This window comes from Pelophylax lessonae, assembly GCF_965119305.1.
Source record: "Pelophylax lessonae genome assembly, chromosome: 12".
Taxonomy (NCBI): Eukaryota; Metazoa; Chordata; class Amphibia; order Anura; family Ranidae; genus Pelophylax; species Pelophylax lessonae.
In genome coordinates this window covers 137,120,758-137,142,243 of record NC_138779.1, presented here as the reverse complement: position 1 = coordinate 137,142,243, position 21,486 = coordinate 137,120,758, and the positions used below count along the sequence as shown (strand labels likewise).

General features: G+C 41.6%; 1 protein-coding gene across 1 annotated transcript in view; it reads left to right on the top strand.

The window, feature by feature from the left end:
* The window catches only part of SIK2 (salt inducible kinase 2), a 151,945-nt gene that overhangs the window by 82,145 nt on the left and 48,314 nt on the right, over nucleotides 1-21,486 (top strand). The window contains exons 4-5 of the mRNA XM_082273178.1: nucleotides 4,552-4,676; nucleotides 9,440-9,563. Coding sequence (XP_082129304.1) covers nucleotides 4,552-4,676; nucleotides 9,440-9,563 — 249 coding nt within the window. The remainder of the gene's footprint in view (nucleotides 1-4,551; nucleotides 4,677-9,439; nucleotides 9,564-21,486) is intronic.

Sequence of the window (21,486 nt, the reverse complement as noted above, 5' to 3'; positions counted from 1 at the left end):
AGGCTGCCATCTTGGCCTCTGTTTGATCTGCAGCTGCCATGATGCTGCACATGTGATCAGTTATGGTATGGCTGAGAACAGAAGCCGTTGTGACCCGTTACCGTTTGACATGCCTTGATTGTAACGGTTTTGAAATACAGGTTCACTGGAACTAAACCCTCCTATCCTTTTCAGCCAAGGAGGCTGCCATCTTGACCTCTGTTTGATCTGCAGCTGCCATGATGCCTGAGATGTGATTGGTTGTTATGGCTGAGAACAGAAGCAGTTGTGACCGTTACCATTCATGACATGCCTTGATTGAAACTGTTTTTAAAAAAAAAAAAAAAAAAACTGGTTAACCGCAACTAAACCCTCCCATCCTTTGCAGCCAAGGCTGCCATTTTGGTCTTGGTTTGATTTGCAGTTGCCATGGTGCTGCACGTGTGATCAGTTATGGTATGGAATAGAATATGAAAGCGTTAGAACCTCTGTCAGGTTTTGATTGCTGCCTGCGTCCCTGCAAGCAAATTGCACCCACTCTAGTGCCTTGATGATCAATTGCACTGGGACAGAAAGTGACCGGCAATCCCAAATTTTACAGTTGTCACCAGAAAAAGGGTTCAGAGGAAATCCTCTAATGGGGACACCTTTTCTGTGGTCAGTTAAGGGGTGTTTACCCTTATTTTGAGACACTTTTGGGGTTTGTTTTGTCTTTAGGATAGAATGGGATTTGAAGACCTAAAATCTTTTTATATAAAAAATTCAAACTTGTTCCCTAATCTATGCAAAATTTAAAAAGAAAAATGTTTTCCTTGTAGGTACACTCAAATCACCTGAGAGCATTCAGGCTGCATCCATTGGGCATATTGTAAATGTAAAACACTTGACATGAAGTTTATAATCAGAAAATAAATCAGTGGAAGATTTACATGCAAGAAAAAATTACGCACTAAATTGATTAAGCTAGGGAGTCTATAAATAAAAAATGTCATGTGGATGTCTTAGGCATTCTCACAGGCACCACTAATAATCACTGTATTGTTTGTAATATGATTATCTCCTATGATCATCAGCTCCATCTAGTGGTCATAATGCAGTATTTTTCTGAAATATCTCAATCAAAGAAAAATACTGCATTATGGCCACTAGGTGGAGTAAATGATCATAGGAGGCAATCGTAATAAAAAAAAATATGGTAATCCTTTGTGGCCCCTGTGTGATTTCTTAAAACCCCTGCGTGGCAAATGTTTTATACATGGACCCCCTAAGATTTAGCTGGAAAGTCTTAGTGACAAATTAAAATCCTGCTATTGACGGCTTCATACGATTGAACACAAATATTGACTGTTATCGCTACTGCAGGGTGTTTCATTTGTTGTGAACCCGCAGTCCTTGCCAAATTGTCAGCTAGTACTCTGCAGTTTATTGCTTCTTTTACATTTCATGCAGTTATGGACTTTATTGGGACATCTCATGTGTGTGACAGATAATGTTATCCAGCCAATGATGTGTATAATAAGGAGAGCTCATCGAGTAGTGCATGGGAAAGGGGGATTATTCATTAGAAAGCAGCCCAGACAACCTTGCCAACAGCAGACAGCATCAGTGCCCTTGGGAAAAGCATACAAATGTGTTAAGCCATAAATGGGAAGGAATAATGCGGTATAAAAGGAGGAAAAAGCTCTTCCTAATTATCACACTGAATGATAGTTTAACATCTATGCACACAACAGAAGGTTTGCATTATGATGCTGTAATGGTAGAACGCATCTTTGAAGGCCACATCAGTCGGGATGGGGAATGTTCCTGTTCAGACGGCGAGGGCCTCCGAAGTCTGCATTCCTATCTAGCTCTAGACTTGATGTTTGAAGTAAGCAACAATGTAGGTCTTGCCCTTAGGGCAGCGGTCCAGACATTACATACGTTGTAGTGGAAGTAAGCCCAATAGAAATACATCGCTCAACATGTAATTGAACTTGAACTCAAGGCCAATTTTAGGGATACAAATTAATGCAGCTATATTTTTTTATTTATTAAATATTACATTTATGGAGTATACAAATAGTGTCAATTTCTGAATTTGAGCTCATATCAGGATCATGTAATGCCCATGTTCATAATCTGTGAAGATTGGGTGAGGGAGGGGGCAGCACTGGAGACAATCAGCTAAACTACATGCAAACATAATATAGAAAGGGAGTAGAGGAGTGGCTAGAAAGATGACCTTGTTAGTCTACTGCTGCTCCTTCCCCGCCCAGTCAGCAGACTGGGGGGGCGAAGACATGGCATCAGTGTAACAGGAAAAGTGGTGCCATCTCCCTGTCTGTGCTATTTGCCAGGACTGCTTAAATCTCAGAATATAAACTGTGTGTATGAATGTTTGCCCTGAGTTCAAGTTTTAAAACCATATTAAACCCAGAAGCAAACATTTATTTTATTGCAGCCTACCAATTCTTAAATGTGATGGCTGCATTTATTTATTACAGGTAATTGTGTAGCACTGTCCATTTATGCAGCACTTTTACATTAGTCTCTGCCATCACAGAGCTTGCAGTCGAAGGCCCTAACTCGCGTTCATCCAAACACATACTAGGAATAATGTAGACAGAATCTAGTTAACCTGCCAGCATGTCTTTGGAGTGTCGGAGGAAATCTAAGTACCCGGAAAAAACCCACGCAGGTACAGGGAGAACATGCAAACTCCAGGTAGGTATAGTCGTGGTTGGGATTCGAACCGATGACCCTAGTGCTACTAGGCAGGTGTGCTAACCACTTAGCCACAGTGCTGCCTATATTAATGGCACTTTTCCACTGCGAGTACCGGCTCGGCTCCACTCGGCCCTGGTTGGCTCGGTTTGGTTTTCCACTGCATGGTACCGCATGGTACGGTGTTGGAACGGTTCGGTACGGTTTGGTACGGTTTGCTTTTCCACTAATAGTAAGTGGGTGGGATAACAACAATTCTCTGACAAATCAGTGGCTAGTAGTGACAAACAGTCATGGCTGCATGCAAAGGATTGTGGGATATGGTACTGGTACAGCCCTCTTGGAACCACAACCGAGGTGGTACTGTTTAAGCGAGACGTACTGTTCAGTTCCATGCAGTGGAAAAGCGCTGTCATACCGTACTGAACCGTTCCAACACTGTACCATGCAGTGGAAAAGCGCAAAAGCGAGCCGAACCGTTCGGTTCCATGCAGTGGAAAAGTGCCATTAGTTTTCTTTTTTAGGATTTCTTTCCTTTCTCACCTGGCGATCTGGCCAATAAGTCTGGTATTTTTAACTAGCGGTTGTTCATATTTATTTACAGCCTTTATTTCAGAAGCAAACTGTTACTGCAACAGCCTAACCTCTTGGCGCTGGCTGCACATAAATATGTGGCTTCTCGGCAGGCAGACCCTGGCGCTGAGTGGCCACATATTTGCATGCAGCAGTGCAAATACAGCTGTTCCGTGAACGCACGACCTGCACGCTCCTGCCACACTTACCAGCTGCTAACGGAAAGCAGCGATCGGGGGCTTTCCGATCATGTGACCACCATGACAGTCAATTAGGGTGGTCACATGATGATAAGCCCCGCCTCCTGGCATTCTAAACCCCTTAAAGTAGGGATCTCCAAACTACGGCCCTCCAGCTGTTGCAAAACTACACGTCCCATGAGACATTGTAAAACTCTGACATTCACAGACATGACTAAGCATGATGGGATTTATAGTTCCTGAACAACTGGAGGGCCATAGTTTGGAAACCTCTGCCTTAAAGGGTTGAGAGGCGCCGGCTCCAAGGGGTTAAAAAGTATAAGCTGAAGTTTGGCTTTAGTAAGTGTATCAAAATCTGCTAGTCCATGTAACACACCCCTCCCTCAGATTAACAATGCTGCTGTCCAGAGTTTGCTCATTCAGTTGGGGTACTCTAATCCAGGAGATTTGTTACTTGCCAGATCACTTGGGGAAAAAGCTTAGGAAAAATAAAACAAATACAGCCGCCACATCTAATGACTGGTAAGCTGCAATATGTTACATTTTTGGGATTAATACTGCTTTGAACTGGAATCTTTAACGTGAATGTGTTCACCCTAATTCTGGGCAAAAAAATAAAGGAACTTTATTTTAAAGGTAAAATATATAAAACTTCTGAAGTTTGAGACCAACATGGCTATTTAAAGGGACATCCTACTTTACTGCCAGGTATGTGTAGCCTGCCTTGGTAAAAGACAAGTGTCACATCCTGCTGAAAGAAGGGCACTGCGGATAGTGGAAGTACTTTTAATTTGTTTTAAAACCGGGAGGAATAAGCTGGACTTTTTCTGTTTTCTATAAGTTATTAAAGATCTTTATCACTCAGTATGTTTCCCATGTTCTCACACAATAGAATAAAAAATTACCATGCAGCATGGTACATAACATGTATAAAAATGTAGGCCCACGTGTCCTTCTGCATATGTACTCCCTATTACATGCAATTTACAGCAAATTTACCTTTAGAAATATCCAACTCTAAAAGGATTTCTAATTATTATGGTAACCTTATTGCTTTGCCTTACATTAAGCATTGATATTTTTTTACCCACAGACTTTGGTTTTGGCAACTTTTACAAGACTGGAGAGCCTCTAGCAACGTGGTGCGGAAGCCCACCATACGCAGCTCCAGAAGTGTTTGAGGGGCAACAGTACGAGGGACCACAGCTGGATATATGGGTAAGGAATTTGGTGGATTTTAGGTGTTTAAATCATAAAAATGCAAAAACACAAAAAAGCAAAACACCTGCACACGTTGGTGTTACTCTTTTTTTCTTTTTTTTTTTTTTTTCTTTATAGCTCTAGAATATTCTTCAAATTAAAATAAACCAAACTAATTATCTATGTGATTGAAAACACAAGTCGCTTACAGCTGGGATGTGTTGTGCACAGCCGTTTGAGATCCAGATCTTGTATCACCCGAGGCAGGATTTATTTATCACCCCCCCCCTTCCCGGTAAATTGAATAGGTAATTAATGGAGGGAGGCAGTAAATAAAAGGAACTTGATTTACTAAAGACTGCTCACTTGATAAAGTATATTTTTACATTGCAAATAGAGGGCTTTGCTGTGCTGAATGGCTACTTAGCTTTGTGAATGAAGTGAAGCTGTTCAATCCACTCATCCAATCATGTACAAGTGAAAATCCGTTTTTTTTTTTTTTTTCCCCTTGAAGACAATTGGCCTTTCAGTGAACAGAGTTTGATCCCATTCTCTGGACTCTGTGTACATACACTTTGCAAAGTGCATATTCCTATTACGAAGGTAAAAGTGCATGTAGTGGTGGCCATTTATTATCTGATTGTGTGGTTCAATCAAAACAATTCAATCAGTAAACAGTCGTATGGCCATTACTTCCCTTGCTACTGATTCAATCTTGTTTTGGATCAGATTTGGTAAAATGGAGACGATCATCCAGGATGCAGAATTATTGATTATTTGGTATCGATCTGCAGCACTAGTCATGAATTTGATCAGGTTATGAGTTTATAGTGGAAACAGTGATGTGATCAATAACTTATGATTAAATCTTTCAACTATTGTTTGGAACCCACTCCTACATATCAATTGGTCAACTATAGATCAATTATTTCTATCAGAAAACAAAATCATTAATTTGTCCAAGCGTGTACGGTCACCAGAACAATGAATTTCTTGTATTTGCTCGTCTTTGGTTTTCTAAAAATACTTTTAAAGTGTTTTGGTATATCTGGTCAAGAAGTGCAAAAATGACCTGTTTTTGTTAGAAAACGTTGCTGTGCTATCCGCTTGTGCACAAGTAGAGGTTATGAAGGTGAAGGGAGGTCTATGTTCTTTTTAATGTGTCAGAAATGAAGTCGGCAGGGCTAACGCCACGAGCTGTGGAATGCTAAAAATACTGCATTGTCACATCAAAGAGAAGTTTGAGCTCATTGTATTTTTTGCACATCCACAGTGGTTTTTCGGTACTTGCAGCACGTATAAAGGGATAAAACTTGGGGAAATCTACATGTATTGCAAAGATGCATTAAAGCGGAGTTCCGGCCACAGAATCTTTTTTTTTTTTTAATGTCCCCCAAACAGTGACCCTCCAACCTCTATACATCCGCTAATCCTGTTTTATACAGTGTAATAATAGTTTTGCAAGCATGAAATCTTTCTTTATAAAATTTATGCTGAGCGCCGCCATCTTTGTCCTGGTTCGCTGAGTCAGTTGTGGGGAAATGTCTGCCCTGCTTCCTGGTTGTAGTGGGCGGAGGCCGGTGAATCCAGTGCAAAATCTCGCGCATGCCCAGTACTATGCGATCGGCATCGCCGTCCGCACTGTGCTCCGCCTAACATCGCGTAATTTCCTGTTTGGAAATAACGTGATGAGAGGAGCTGCCGGCCGCCTTCGTCGCTGCCCATTGCATCCTGGGAGCCACGAGTAAGAGCTCCCAGGACGCATTACGGGACAGGAAGTGACGGCGCGGCCCGCGGCCCAGGAAGGAGGAAGTGGATGGTAAGGTGAGTATATTATCCTCTGTAATAAGGTAAGTTAAAAAAAAAAAAATAAAATCCGGGAATATCCAATTCTTGCTCAGGTAAGGATAAGGAAGCGGATGCCATAAAATCTAAAGGCATGATTTTGTGGCCGGAACTCCGCTTTAAATAAATATATTTTAATTTGTCTTGAAATGCGCTTTAACGGCCTCTACTCCTAATCAGCCCCTATTCTTTTTTTCTAGTAAAACGCTGCAATATATATAAGCCTGACAGGGACAAATCAGCATAAATCTGCCTGACATGGAAATAATGAATCAGGCGGCAATCATAAAGCAATCCCATGCCAGAAAATAATCACATAGTTCTACTTCTCTGTTTGCAATTTAATAAATCCAGCTCTGTTTGGCAGCAGTTCCCATGTTAAAATGTAAAATACACTTCATATATTATTTGTATTGCATATGTTAAGCAAATTTAAACAGATTTTAACTTTTATACCTAACTAAAAAAAAAAAAAAAAAAGGTGTGTGACATCCAAGCCGACATGGGCATGTGCACATCACATTGCCAAGAAACTCGAGTGTCTCCCAGAGATTCAATAGAAGTATTTCCCTCCCGGCACAATTTCTGCTCCTTTTGTTTCAGAAATGTCTCTTTGATAGTCTGATTTACTTTAATCCCTTTTCCACTTATTTATTCATGTTTCATAGCAAATTACATGAGTTTGTATTAATTTGAATGAATACAAAGGGAGGAGGTTTAAAAGGAGAGCTCCACTAAGCACTGCTTGCGTCCAAACTGACCAAATAACCTCAATTTAATTTCAGCAAAACCGTAAAACTTTGTGAAATTACATACTAAAATCTTGGGTGACGTGTACCTGGGCCTGGCTGTTTTAAGAAATAAGTGGCCCACAGGCATAGGTGATACCCTTGATTTCTTAAAGGGATAGACCCTTCCTTCAGTCTGATATTCTGGCTGTGTAGCCTGCTATGCCTTGTAAAAGACCTGTTGCACATCATTGTGATTAGCACAGGGGATCCCTTTCTCCCAAATCTTTTCTTTTTAGTGTCATGCAGTGATGAGCAGTGGTAAGTATTTGGTACAGCAGGACCCTCCTTCTTAAACTCTGCTTCCATAGTGTCCCGCTGTGCTGATGAGCAAAGGTATATACTGGTACAGCAGGACCCTTCTTCTAAAACTCTGCTTCCTTAGTGTCCCGCTGTGCTTATGAGCAAAGGTATATACTGGTACAGCAGGACCCTCCTTCTTAAACTTTGCTTCCATAGTGTTCCGCTGTGCTGATGAGCAAAGGTATATACTGGTACAGCAGGACCCTTCTTCTTAAACTCTGCTTCCATAGTGTCCCGATGTGCTGATGAGCAAAGATATATACTGGTACAGCAGGACTATTCTTCTTAAACTCTGCTTCCATAGTGTCCTGCTGTGCTGATGAGCAGAGGTATATACTGGTACAGCAGGACCCTCCTTCTTAAACTCTGCTTCCATAGTGTCCCGATGTGCTGATGAGCAAAGATATATACTGGTACAGCAGGACCCTTCTTCCTAAACTCTGCTTCCATAGTGTCTCGCTTTCCTGATGAGCAGTGGTACATACTGGTACAGCAGGACCCTTCTTCTTAAACTCTGCTTCCATAGTGTCCCGCTGTGCTGATGAGCAGAGGTATATACTGGTACAGCTGGATCCTTCTTCTTAAACTCTGCTTCCATAGTGTCCCGCTGTGCTGATGAGCAGAGGTATATACTGGTACAGCAGGACCCTTCTTAAACTCTGCTTCCATAGTGTCCCGCTGTGCTGATGAGCAGAGGTATATACTGGTACAGCAGGACCCTTATTAAACTCTGCTTCCATAGTGTCCTGCTGTGCTGATGAGCAGAGGTATATACTGGTACAGCAGGACCCTTATTAAACTCTGCTTCCATAGTGTCCCGCTGTGCTGATGAGCAGAGGTATATACTGGTACAGCAGGACCCTTCTTCCTAAACTCTGCTTCCATAGTGTCTCGCTTTCCTGATGAGCAGTGGTACTTATCAACTTAACAGAACTCTTTCTTCCAAACTCTTCATGCATCACCACATAGGTGGCGTTCGGGAGGATGAGTTGTGCTGCATAAATTAGAGTGGCAGGCAGCAGGACTCAAGGGTTTTTGGAGAGTTTGGTGGTGGAGGCCCCCCCATAACCCAGTGGGCCTGGGGCCACTGCCCAGTTTTTATAAATAAGCCTATTGACGCAACATGCATTGGTGCTAGTTGTACCATCCAGCCCCACTGAAGGCAACCTGTCAAATGCTCTGAGAATGACAGCTACTGCAGTTGGATGATGCGCTTAGCTGTACCAACATTTAGGCAGTATGCGCCCAGGGCTGACCGCCGCAATATTCATACTGCTAGGTGCAGCTTCCAGCCAGAGCAGCTGTCAGCCTCTCACAGAATTTGATAGGCTGCCTTCAGAGGGGCCAGACGTCGGACTTGTGTCCTCCACACGCAGCTTAGCGCCACAGCCCCATGTATCGAGGCTAAACACCCAGTATGCAGTGGGGCTTTCTCTGACCTCATAGCGGAGCTCCATCAACTGTCATCTCACAGTTCAATGAGAATACCCATTCTGGCAACTGAGACACTCTCATTGGACGGTGGAATAGAAAATGATAGAGCTTAGCTAGTCCAGCATGCCAGACCCCAGTAAAAGTGTTTCCAAAGCATTGAATGCATTATAGCATAGAATACATGAAGGTAAAATACCTTCAAGCTTTACAATCACTTTAAATGAAATCAGAGATTGGTGCAGAAGCAGTTTTTTTCTGGCTAACAAAGAGAACTGCAGACTTTTTTCTAGTCAGGACTTTAACCTTTATAAAGTACGTGTTGAAATGGAGTACAGGATCATTTTACTTAGTACTTGCAGAATGATAAATAACTTGTGTCTTTAATCATCATTTTTTTTTTTTTTTTTGCAGAGTATGGGTGTTGTACTCTATGTCCTGGTATGTGGTGCGTTACCATTTGACGGTCCTACACTCCCCATCCTGAGACAAAGGGTTCTGGAAGGGAGATTTCGAATACCATATTTCATGTCTGAAGGTAGAGTTTGCTTTTCACGATAAGACCGAGTGTAATTGCTGATCATAAAAATGATAGATGTTGAATAAATTGGAATTCTTAAAGGATGAGTTCACCATTGGGAACATGTTTACCCTTTTTTTGCAGTGGAACATATAACCTGCTCCTGCATCCTCTCCCCAGTCCACGTTCTAATTGTGACAGCTGGCCAGGGATCTTCTCCCCATACCCACTGTCACAATTTGAAAATATGACGGTGAGGGGCTCTGCCACACAGTACGTGTCATTTATTCATAGAGTTCTGTAAATGAATGAACTACAAGTACCAACAGGCTTTGCATCTGACAGCTTTTAGTTTTCAATGAACTACCAGGGCGCCGATGAGTGCTTTAGGTAGTTCATAGAGGCTTCCTGTCATTTAGTAACTGCCTGCCTGTATGAGGTATGAGCAGACAGCTACACAGCCTGAGATTACCATGGGTGCAATGCTTTACATGCTCCTAAAAAAATGCATGGATTTGTAAAGCAGGGCAATATGAGTACTGTATTATATGCACATGCTTGTAACCTGTGTCGCATTATTCTAATCCATGTCTTGAAAGTCTATAAAAATGTCCAGGATACATCAGGCTGCTCCTTCATCTAAAGAAGTCAGATCGCCAAAAAAACATCTGTGGACCTGAAATACTGTGAAAGGTTGTGGGGAAAAATGGTTTATCATAGAATTGTCTTGGATTGAAATTCACTGGATTGTGTTCATCACACGTGTCTTGCGCGTATTGTGCTTGTTTTTGTATGTGTGTGTATGTATGTATGTATGTATGTATGTATGTATGTATGTATGTGTATATATGTGTATATATATATATATACACACACACACACACACACACGTATGTATGTATGTATGTGTGTGTGTGTGTGTGTGTGTGTGTATATATATATATATATATATATATATATATATATATATATATATATATATATATATATATATATTTTTTTTTTTTTTTTTATATTTTTGCTTGGCTTCAGTTTCTGCCCTTACACAATGGCTAATTTTATTTCTTAAAAAAGAATAGCACATATTATACTTTAATATACATGTTGCTTTATCCATAGCTGCACCGGCTTTAGATATACATGTTCAGGGTTTGCTCCCCCAATTTTTTGCTAATTTTATTTTTTACTGAGGTACGTAGTACTCTGTGCCCCCGTACAATATGCCCTAACGTTTTTAAAATAGAGCTCCGACACTTTTTGTATATGAATTTGTATGAAAGAATACATGCATTTGGGCGTTTAGGTAATCAAATTTAATAAGAAATGATTTTATATATTTTAAAGGTAGGTAGCTGTTTATAAAGCTTCACTTAGATACAGTATATATTTTTTAAAGGCAATATGCTTGTTACTGCAAAGAATTAATATTACATTTTTGTAGAGTATGGATTTAGGAACAAAAAAAAAAAAAAAAAATGGCAAGCGAAAATATTTCTTCTCTTCCGCTCTGCCATGATCTATAAAAAGGCTTAGCAATACGGCTTTGCTAGAGTTTTTTTCTTTTTTGTTCGTTTACACGTTAGTACTAGGAGATGGCTCTCTAAGAACTAAGAGCCTTTGATGAGGCTCTGCCTGTGTATAGCCTACATTGCCTGAGTCACCTGAAATGTGAGGTTGCATACACGTGTCTCGATATCTAGCAGTGCATCAGCAATGTATGTCTAGCCCATTTTAATTAGAAGGCAGTCAAGATTTTCACATGCTCTATAATAATAATAAGGTGGGTGCCAATAGCAAAGACATGGGATGAGGAAAGGCATGAGTTGAGCAATATTAAGGGTGGGAAGTGTTGTCAGGTGAACACGTGTTTGTTGTTTTTAACTACTGCAAATGAATATGGCACTGTCTTCACTGGGTGCCTTAGAGGTATGGGGATTTCACCATTTACAGCATGTGTACAGAATTTCTGTATATAGCAGTATTTAAAGCAGATGCCAGTTATGTCCGACATCTCCTACAGCTTCTGTGAAGGCCCTTCTGGGCTGTGGCTCTGCAGAGACTGGCAGATTGTCTAATGTGAGGTTGTATTGTAATCTATTTCATTTAGGGTGGAAGGAGGGATGTCAGGGCTAAAAAGGGACATATTGAAATAAATTGGTAAATGCTGGTAAAAAAGATTAAGTGCCCATTCACACTAGCGCGACTTGTCAGACGACTTGGTCGCCTGCCATAGATTAGCACAGGACCCGTTCTAATAGGAGTGACACAAGTCGCTCTGACTTAGAAAAAGGGTCCTGTACTACTTTGGGGCGACCTGGAGGCGACCTGCATTGACTTCAATTATATGAAGTCTGTGCATGTCGCGCCGACTTCACAGGTCGCCCCAGCAAGTCGGGTCGCCCCTATGTGAACGGGGTCTCATAGTAACGGCACACACTTTCATACTAAAACATCAGCATTATAATAAAAATACGAACAATAGTTATTTTTGACAATCCAATATTCGCTTACTTGAAAAATCTTGTTTCGTGTTGTGAAGTCGCCCTGTCTGCTGGCCATCTCTTTGCACAACTTCCTTGAATTCCCTACATGCTTTGCAGCTTCTTCTCTACTCTTTACGTTCATTTATCATTTTGGGGGTGCCACCACATTTTTTCCTGTATTTGTATTTATATTGTGTGACCATGTAAGACGCTTTACACATCAAGGCACCTAACGTGGCATGTTGGCGTCAGGTTTACATGAAATAAAAACCAATTCAAGTTATCACTTTGCCTTTTGATGAACAAAGTAACAGATTTAGCTGATAGTCTACCCCTTTTGTTAATAGTTCTCCTAGTTCCTCTGTGTTAGAATACAATAATCAGTGCCGCCGGCTATAGTCAGGGAGAGCTGAGAGGCTGGTTGTACACAAGTCGATTAAAAGATTGACTTGTGTGTGCAGCCAGCCTGCTCATACATTGATTGAAATATGCCCAGTTCCTGCTGAACCAGCCGAATTTTGATTCAAGTATGGCTGCCCTTACCCATGCTGCCCTATCGTACTACCAAAGATTATACATTTAAAGGATTCACCAGGAACTAGGCGGTGTAAGTTTGCACCTAGCCCACCGAGAGCAGTGCAGGACAATGCACTTTCACTTGAATTTTGGCAAAAAGGGCATCAGCAGTGTCACTTACGGTATTATCTCATGGACACACATGGGTGGCTCGGGAGCAAGAATGCATGAGTGATGATAACATGCAGCCTGTTATGGGGGCACTTGGCCAGGGGGAGGAGCCCTGGTGGGGGACCCAGTAGGAAGAGGATTAGGGCTTCACAGAGCCGGTTCGGTAAGTATAACCTGTTTAAATATATAGATATATATACGGTATATATCACTTTAACCTTTGCAGTCTGGGGTTGACCCGAGGGTTCGCTCACTGCAAGGGTAATTTCTTTAGGTTTTTTTTTTTTTAAATTAATGGAGTTCGGTTTTAAGGAATTTATTTGAAAAGTTTTTTTTTTTTGTTTTTTTTTGTGCCCCAAGCTTAACTTACAGCTGGAGTGTTGGTCAATGTGGTTCATTTACTGAAGGTGTAGGGGCTGTTCAAGCAAAATGAATGTTCACTTTCCAAAAGTAAATGTTCGCTTTGCCTAGTGTATGTTCACTTTGCAAAGTAAATGTTCGTACATAAGGTAAATTGGTGATCCCTTGCATATGATAGGCTCTTCAAAGTAAACACAGCTTTTCCCTATTCACGAACATTGACTTTTTTAGGTGAACATTCACTGTGCTTGGTGAACGGCCCTGACTTTTAGTAAATCAATCCCCAATTTCTTATTCACTAAGGGGTGTATGAGGTCACACAGCTGAAAAGGCACTAACTGTCATATATCCATAAAATTGCTCAAATGAGAGCAGATAATCAGATTCTTGCAAAAACTCCGTCATGACTGCTTATCCTATAAATTGGGAATTTTGGCTCTTGATTTTCCCATGACAAATACAAAAAAATGTGTTATATTTTCTGCACGATAAACTAGTAGTAGACAACCCTTACCCTGCACATCTGACCTTTCAGGGATGTAACTTGGAGTTCTTTGCATTTGTGGTCTTCGTAACTAGATAAGCACTTGGGATTACCTTCCACATCATCCATCTTTTCGTATGCAATATGTTCCCGAGTGGACAGACCTTTCTACCATCATTGTCGACGCACATCTGCTTGATGTTTCTGTAAATTAATTGACTCTTGATAATTAAAAGATTGCAGCATCGGTTTGGTTTGTGTTTATTTTTCTAGCAATTTACGAAGCACCTTAACTGACTGCATTTTACTGAGCGTCATTTAATTAATTTTGTGTTTGCAATCAAAATACCTCCCCTGGGATCTTGTTTGGTAAGGCTGATGGAAAAAGGATGGCATCTTGGCGTAGCAATCCTGCTCTTTATTGCGTGGACTTAAAGTCCTGCTCATGCATCCACTTTTATGGGCTGCCTTTACACAGCTCTGAGGTGGATACACACGCATCTGCCAAACCTCTGCACAGAGGACGGGCTTTATCACCTTCCTGAATGAGCCCTTAAAGTGTAACTAAACCCACATCATAAAAAAAATTATCAAATGTTGTATTACATGCTGTTCATGCTCACTCTGTCACTATGAGATTCATTTTCTGTATTCTACATAAAAAAACCTGGTTGATCCTGGTGCTCTCTATCTCCACCTTCTGTCCCCAATTCAGCTAAAAATGTAGCAGCTGTGGTGGCAACTCTGCACATGCTCAGTTTTCAGTGAGTTTCTATGCTGGGCAGTTACTCCCTATCCCATCTGAGCAGCCCATGTGAATATAGATTCATGAATGATGGTGTAAATGACAGCCCACACCCTCCTTGCCCATTACCAGCTAAACACAATGGGGTTGGGATATTTACGGAGGCTTCACCTCCCTCTTATTCTTTAAAACAGGCTGGAGGGGCGTGGCACAGCCTGTGACTAGCAGAAATCCACCCACACCATGTTTTTTCAACAAAATAGATTTGCTTTCAGATATATATATATATATATATATATATATATATATTCAAATTTAAAACTGTCTTTAGATATGATTTATTTATTTTTACTCTGTATTCCAAAGGCTGTTTTTTTTTTTTTTTTTTGAACAAGTGACCAGCAGCAGAAGACTGCTACTCGATGTTTCCCAGCAGACAGACTGGGAAAGGTCCTGGTCATGTGACAGCTGTAATTTTGATTAGGAGAAAGGTACTTAGAGGGGTTTTTTAATTAAAATAATTAGTGGCATCATCCACATACAGAAATACAGTAGAAGGGACAATGTAAATTTAACAGTGTGCGTTTAGTAGCACTTTAAGGTAAGGTGACTCCAACCTCTGGTTTGGAGGAAAAAAGTGTATATTTTAAACACTTCAGCCCTGGAAGGTTTTACCCCCTTAATGACCAGGCCATTTTTTTGCGATACGGCACTGAATTAATTTAACTGACAATTGTGTGGTCGTGCGATGCTGTACCCAAATAAAATTGCGCTTTTTTTTGGTGGTAATTGATCACCTCCTGTGGTTTTATTTTATTGCGCTATAAACAAAAAAAAGTACGACAATTTTGAAAAAAAAAAAAATTTACTTTCTGCATTCACATCCAATAAAAAAATGTAAAACATCAAATTTCTTCATCGATTTAGGCCAATATGTATTCTGCAACATATTATTGGTAAAAAAAAAATCCCAATAAGCGTATATTGATGGGTTTGCGCAAAAGTTATAGCTTCTACAAATGATACGATATTTTGTGGAATTTTTATTTACTTTCTAGTAATGGCGGTGATCAGCGATTTATAACGGACTTCAACATTGCGGTGGACAAATCGGACATCTAACTGACACTTTTTTGGGGACCAGTGACATTAGTACAGTGATCAGTGTTAAAAAAAAAATGCACTGTTACTGTACTAATGACACTGACAGGGAAGGGGTTAACATCAGGGACGGTCAAAGGGTTAAATGTATCCCTATAGGATGCTTGCTAACTGTGGGGGGTTGCTCTGACTGGGGGAAGCCAGAGATCTTTGTAGCAGAAATACAAGATCCCCATCATTTCCCCTGTCAGAATAGCGATCTGCTTTGTTTATATAGGCAGACCGCCATTTTCTGTCTCTTGGGAACAATCGCAGGTGGCTGGCGGACATCGGGTTTGCCGGACCCACTGATTGGCTCCCCCTCTGTCCAGTCAGCATGCAACCGGGTCTCTAGTGCCGCATGTGTGCCCCCTAGAGGCTATGGCACGAAATGAGGTACAGGTGTGTGATTTCACGCAACAGAGCCGACCTGGTTGCCAAAGTAAATTTAGATTACGTGGTTGGCAAGTGGTTAACTAAAAAAGATTCCCTCCTTTTGCTCTCAGCCTCCTCCGGAGCCTACATTTTTTTCTTGGTGATATGACTCTGTTTGAAGGTGGCTACATTCGTTCTCCATGGGCTCAAAAATATATAGAAACGTGGCCTCCCTCTTTTTCTCACTTATGTGATGGACAACGGACTATGGTGTTTGTAGTGAACGTAGAGCAGGCATGTTCAACCTGCAGCCCGCAACAGAAGGCAATGCGGCCCACTGCCCCCTGACAATGTTTTGGTTTGCTGGGGAGGAAGGAAGTCGAGTCGGGAGCACGGCCACAGAAGCAGCCTCTGAGGGGATCATCCACTAGATGTGTTAAATTTAGTGCTGGGGGGGTGGGGGGGTGGGCACGGCAGCACGGGAAAGGTGCGGCTGTGTTTTATTACTTATATACCTTAACTAATAGTATATATTTTGTATGCAGCTCGAGAAAATTTCTCTACACTCAATGTTTCTCTACACTCAATGTGGCCCAGAGAAGCCAAAAGGTTGGACACTCATGACGTAGAGCAATGCACATGACTGCAACTAATGTGCACTGTACAGACCCATTAAGTATGTGGATTATTTTTGGAAAGTAAGCCTATTTTTCGGTATCACTTTAATGCAATATTTTGCATATTTTGGTAATCTATATGACCTTCAATTACTCCCCTAAATTTTTGTGGCAACACATGAAGAAATACATGGAATGCAAATGAAAAGATAATATGTTTTGTGTTATGACTGCTTGCTTCCATAGAGTATGAATGAAATGTGCTTAGATAATGGAATAATCTGCCATTCCCTGACTGTTTTCTGCTGTAGGTCAGGACTTGTGCAGTCTTCCTACAGAAACCAGCCAGATTGCCCCCAGTTGTTTTTGCTCATGACAAAGAGAAAGAAAAACAATGACATTGACATTTGCTAGAGACGAGCTCCTCTGTGGATTTGCCAGCTCTGTCCTGCATTCTGTTTTGCGATAAAAAAAAAAAAAAATCTCCAGTGATTTGCAAATTTTCCGCCATGAGCTTTTAGGACCTTTTTTTTTAAAGGGCTAAAACTGAAGGGACCACATTATCTAAAAGTGATTATTGTTCTCTGTAAGGTTACTCCATAAAATCCAAACATGCATACAAAAAAATGCAGGCCACGGTGTGAAGCCTGTGGTATTCTGCGGAGTTTCCATTGTTTAATGCAGCAGAGAGAGCCTGTCACATGACTTTTCTTTTTTAACCCTTCCCTACTCTATCAATATGTTAAAAACAAAAAGGAAAAAAAACGTTTGGTATATTTCAAAGTAGACCTTCCATGGCTAATGGAATATCCACTTTATTGCAAACCCACAACACTTTAAAAAGCCATATATAAACAATTAGGTTTACAAAAAATAAATAGTGACTTGCCTCTGACAATTCTGGGAGGCACCTATGCCTCGCGGCTGCCTCCTGAGATTGATGGGGGCTCAAAATCCCGCAAGAATTCACTCTTGCAATTAGCCTGGGCGCGCATTCTCTTGGGAAATCAAACTCCCAGCTTTGGAGGCAGGCATAGTGACCTCACCGGTGCCTCCCAAAAGTCAGAGGCCAGTGTGGCGATTAGGGTTTTTTTGAATTGTTTTCTTTGGCCAATCTGTTTACAAATATATTTTTACATCATTATATGTTGGGGAGCAGAAGGCTTCTGTATGGCATGGAATTTCTGCTTTAAAAAGAATTAGAAAACAACAAGAGAAGGGCGCACCGACCTTGTGCATTACCACTTAAAAGTGGTAATTTTGGCTCTGAGGAAGAGGGTTCTCCCTCGAAACATGTAAGCCACATCAGGTTTTGAGGACGCCATCACGCTATCCAGCAGTAGAGAAGTGTCCTGGAAGCGAGCGGTGCCCATTTCCTATATACTTGTTCATATGCTACGTTTGTGAGTATATTGTACGCTACCCTTCTTTGATTTTAATAAACATTTAAGTGGTAATGCACAAGGTCGGTGCGCCCTTCTCTTATTTTCTTGTAGTGCCTTTTGGATACTCTTGGTCCTGAGGGGGGCAGCAAGACCACTTCATTTGTGTCATAAAACCGCCTAGAAGATTCACTTTCCCACATACCACTCAAGCGCAGGAAAGATATTGTTTTTTTTAAAAGAATTAGGCCTCATTCACATGTGGCGTTTAGCCTCGGGGCATGAGACTCCACCATCCAGCCCGGGTGCCAGCAGCCTCTCAAACTCTGAGTCCTGACAGCTGCTGCGGCTAGACAGGGCTGCACTGAGCAGCATCTGTTTACTGCAATATGTGCCCAAGGACAAATGCTCTGAATGCAAGCAGTGTTCTTAATGTTAACCCCTGGGCACCTACTAACTAAACTTAAGTACCGATAGGTGCACCATCCAGCTGCAGCACCTGTCAAAGAATTTGACAAGCTGCCAGCAGTGAGACTGAACGGTGCACCTGTGCCCTCTGCTTACAGCTGGAGCTTCATGAACCAGGGCTCAGTGCCTAATAGGGCTGAAGGGAAAGCTGCTGTAGTGAACCCTGCATTGAAGCTGATGATCAGATGATGAGTGTGAGAAGGTAGCTTCCAATGTATATCAGAAACAAATAATTTCCCGACACCCTTACCAGCTAGCCTGCAAACAAACCAAATTGACCCTGTGTAATCATTCACATTGCGCTTCTGGAAGAATGGTCAGACATTCCCATAGACACACTCCTAAACTTTATGGACAGCCTTCCCAGAAGAGTTGAAGTTGTTATAGCTGCAAAGTGTGGACCAACTCCAATATTGATTCCTACGGACTAATGCCTCGTACACACGCATCGATAGTTGGCCGTGAATTTTCGGCCAACGTCCGATCGGCTGATTTTCGGCTTGTTAGTATGATGCTTTCGACAACCAACTCCGACTTTTCGGCCGAACAAAATCTGGTGTGCAGGCTATAAAATTTTTGTTGGCCGTCAACAGAACAACCGATTTTACGTCAGTCAGTACAGATTTCGGCAGACAAAAATCTGATGAGCAAGACTGGGCATGCTCAGAGAAGAAAAAAAACACGGAAAGTAAACCAGCACATGACATCACTTCTGAAGTTGGTTTTTGTTGGCCGAGAAAATTTGTGTGCAGTCTAGAGCACATTTCAACCAACACGACAACACTGGACAAAAGACGGCCGACTATCGATGCGTGTGTACGAGGCATTAGACTGAGATGCCATTAAAGTTCATGTGCGTGAAAGGCGGGTGTCCTAATACTTTTGGCAATAAAGTGTATATAGCAGTGGATAAATTAGGGGCAGGTTCGTCTGCTCTCCAATTCCAGCTTCCAATGTATAGTGCGAGAAGTACTCTGGCGGATGCAGTATTCATTTAATTTAGAGCAGTTCTAAAGATTAATGTATAAGGACATCTGTAGTTTCCATAGAGCGGATTAATAGAGGCTTTGTTCATCAAACGGGAGGTTCTTCTCCATAGCCACCAAGGAAATCAAAACCTAGACTTTGAATCGGGTGACTCTTAGCAGTGACCTACGGATACATCCCCAGTCACCATCCTCCGTGCATGCAGCCATGCTGTACATACGGAGCAGTCTATAGGTAGTGTAGAGGCAGGCCGTTGAACGCACTTATAGGGATGATGGTGCATAACTACTACAAAACAAGGAAGAAAGGAGACACAACTTTTGTTCAAGTGATATGCATCAGAGGAATAGCGAAACTTCCACCATTTAAATGAAATTGCCTTTTTTTTTTTTTTTTTTTTTAAACAAATTTTAACTGACAACCTAATCTACAGTTTTTCAGCCACATATATACATTTTTTTCCAGATCCATGTTTGAAATTCTCATCGAACTTCATGCCTGTGAATTGCCGTAGTTGTCAGTAGAATAAGCTGTGTTTTTGACCTTGCAGTAGAATTACCCCTGAGATTTCCAGCTTATAGCATCATGACAGAAATGCTTCTGGGTCATCATCGTCCTTATCCATCCACCCTCCTGTCTTTGCTGATGTTTACAAGCAAAGAGAGACGGGATTAATAACGGAAACAAAGCCATAATCTTTCTCCAGATTCTTTGTGGTGGAAACACAGACCCCAGGCTACGTGTGTGACGTATAAAGATTCATTAAAGCATGATCCCCCGAGGCTCCTCTGATATATTTAACCCTTTTCTACATGTTACGACACGATAAGTCATTGACAGCTGAATGTTTATTTTTATGTGGCACAAATAATCTCACTGGGCTCAGCTCTGTCCAAGTAATGGCGATGTGGATGGAACAGCCAATTTTACAAAAATGGTCTTCAACTAATTGCCCTAAGCTTTGAATCCTTCTTTTTTTTTTTAAATAAGAGACCTTAAACTTAAGCATAAAAAAAAAAAAAAATATATATATATATATATATATATATATATATATACACAGTGGGTACGGAAAGTATTCAGACCCCCTTAAATTTTTCACTCTTTGTTATATTGCAGCCATTTGCTAAAATCATTTAGGTTCATTCTTCTTCCTCATGAATGTACACATAGCACCCCATACTGACAGAAAAACACAGAATTGTTGACATTGTTGCAGATTTATTAAAGAAAAACTGAAATATCACATGGTCCTAAGTATTCAGACCCTTAGCTCAGTATTTAGTAGGGAAAGATGCAACAAGTCTTTCACACCTGGATTTGGGGATCCTCTGCCATTCCTCCTTGCAGATCCTCTCCAGTTCTGTCAGGTTGGATGGTAAACGTTGGTGGACAGCCATTTTTAGGTCTCTCCAGAGATGCTCAATTGGGTTTAAGTCAGGGCTCTGGCTGGGCCATTCAAGAACAGTCACAGAGTTGTTGTGAAGCCACTCCTTCGTTATTTTAGCTGTGTGCTTAGGGTCATTGTCTTGTTGGAAGGTAAACCTTCGGCCCAGTCTGAGGTCCAGAGCACTCTGGAGAAGGTTTTTGCCCAGGATATCCCTGTACTTGGCCGCATTCATCTTTCCCTCAATTGCAACCAGTCGTCCTGTCCCTGCAGCTGAAAAACACCCCCACAGCATGATGCTGCCACCACCATGCTTCACTGTTGGGACTGTATTGGACAGGTGATGAGCAGTGCCTGGTTTTCTCCACACATACCGCTTAGAATTAAGGCCAAAAAGTTCTATTTTGGTCTCATCAGACCAGAGAATCTTATTTCTCACCATCTTGGAGTTCTTTAGGTGTCTTTTAGCAAACTCCATGCGGTCTTTCATGTGTCTTACACTGAGGAGAGGCTTCCATCGGGCCACTCTGCCATAAAGCCCCGACTGGTGGAGGGCTGCAGTGATGGTTGACTTTCTACAACTTTCTCCCATCTCCTGACTGCATCTCTGGAGCTCAGCCACAGTGATCTTTGGGTTCTTCTTTACCTCTCTCACCAAGGCTCTTCTCCCCCGATAGCTCAGTTTGGCCGGAAGGCCAGCTCTAGGAAGGGTTCTGGTCGTCCCAATTGTCTTCCATTTGAGGATTATGGAGGCCACTGTGCTCTTAGGAACCTTAAGTGCAGCAGAAATCTTTTTGTAACCTTGGCCAGATCTGTGCCTTGCCAC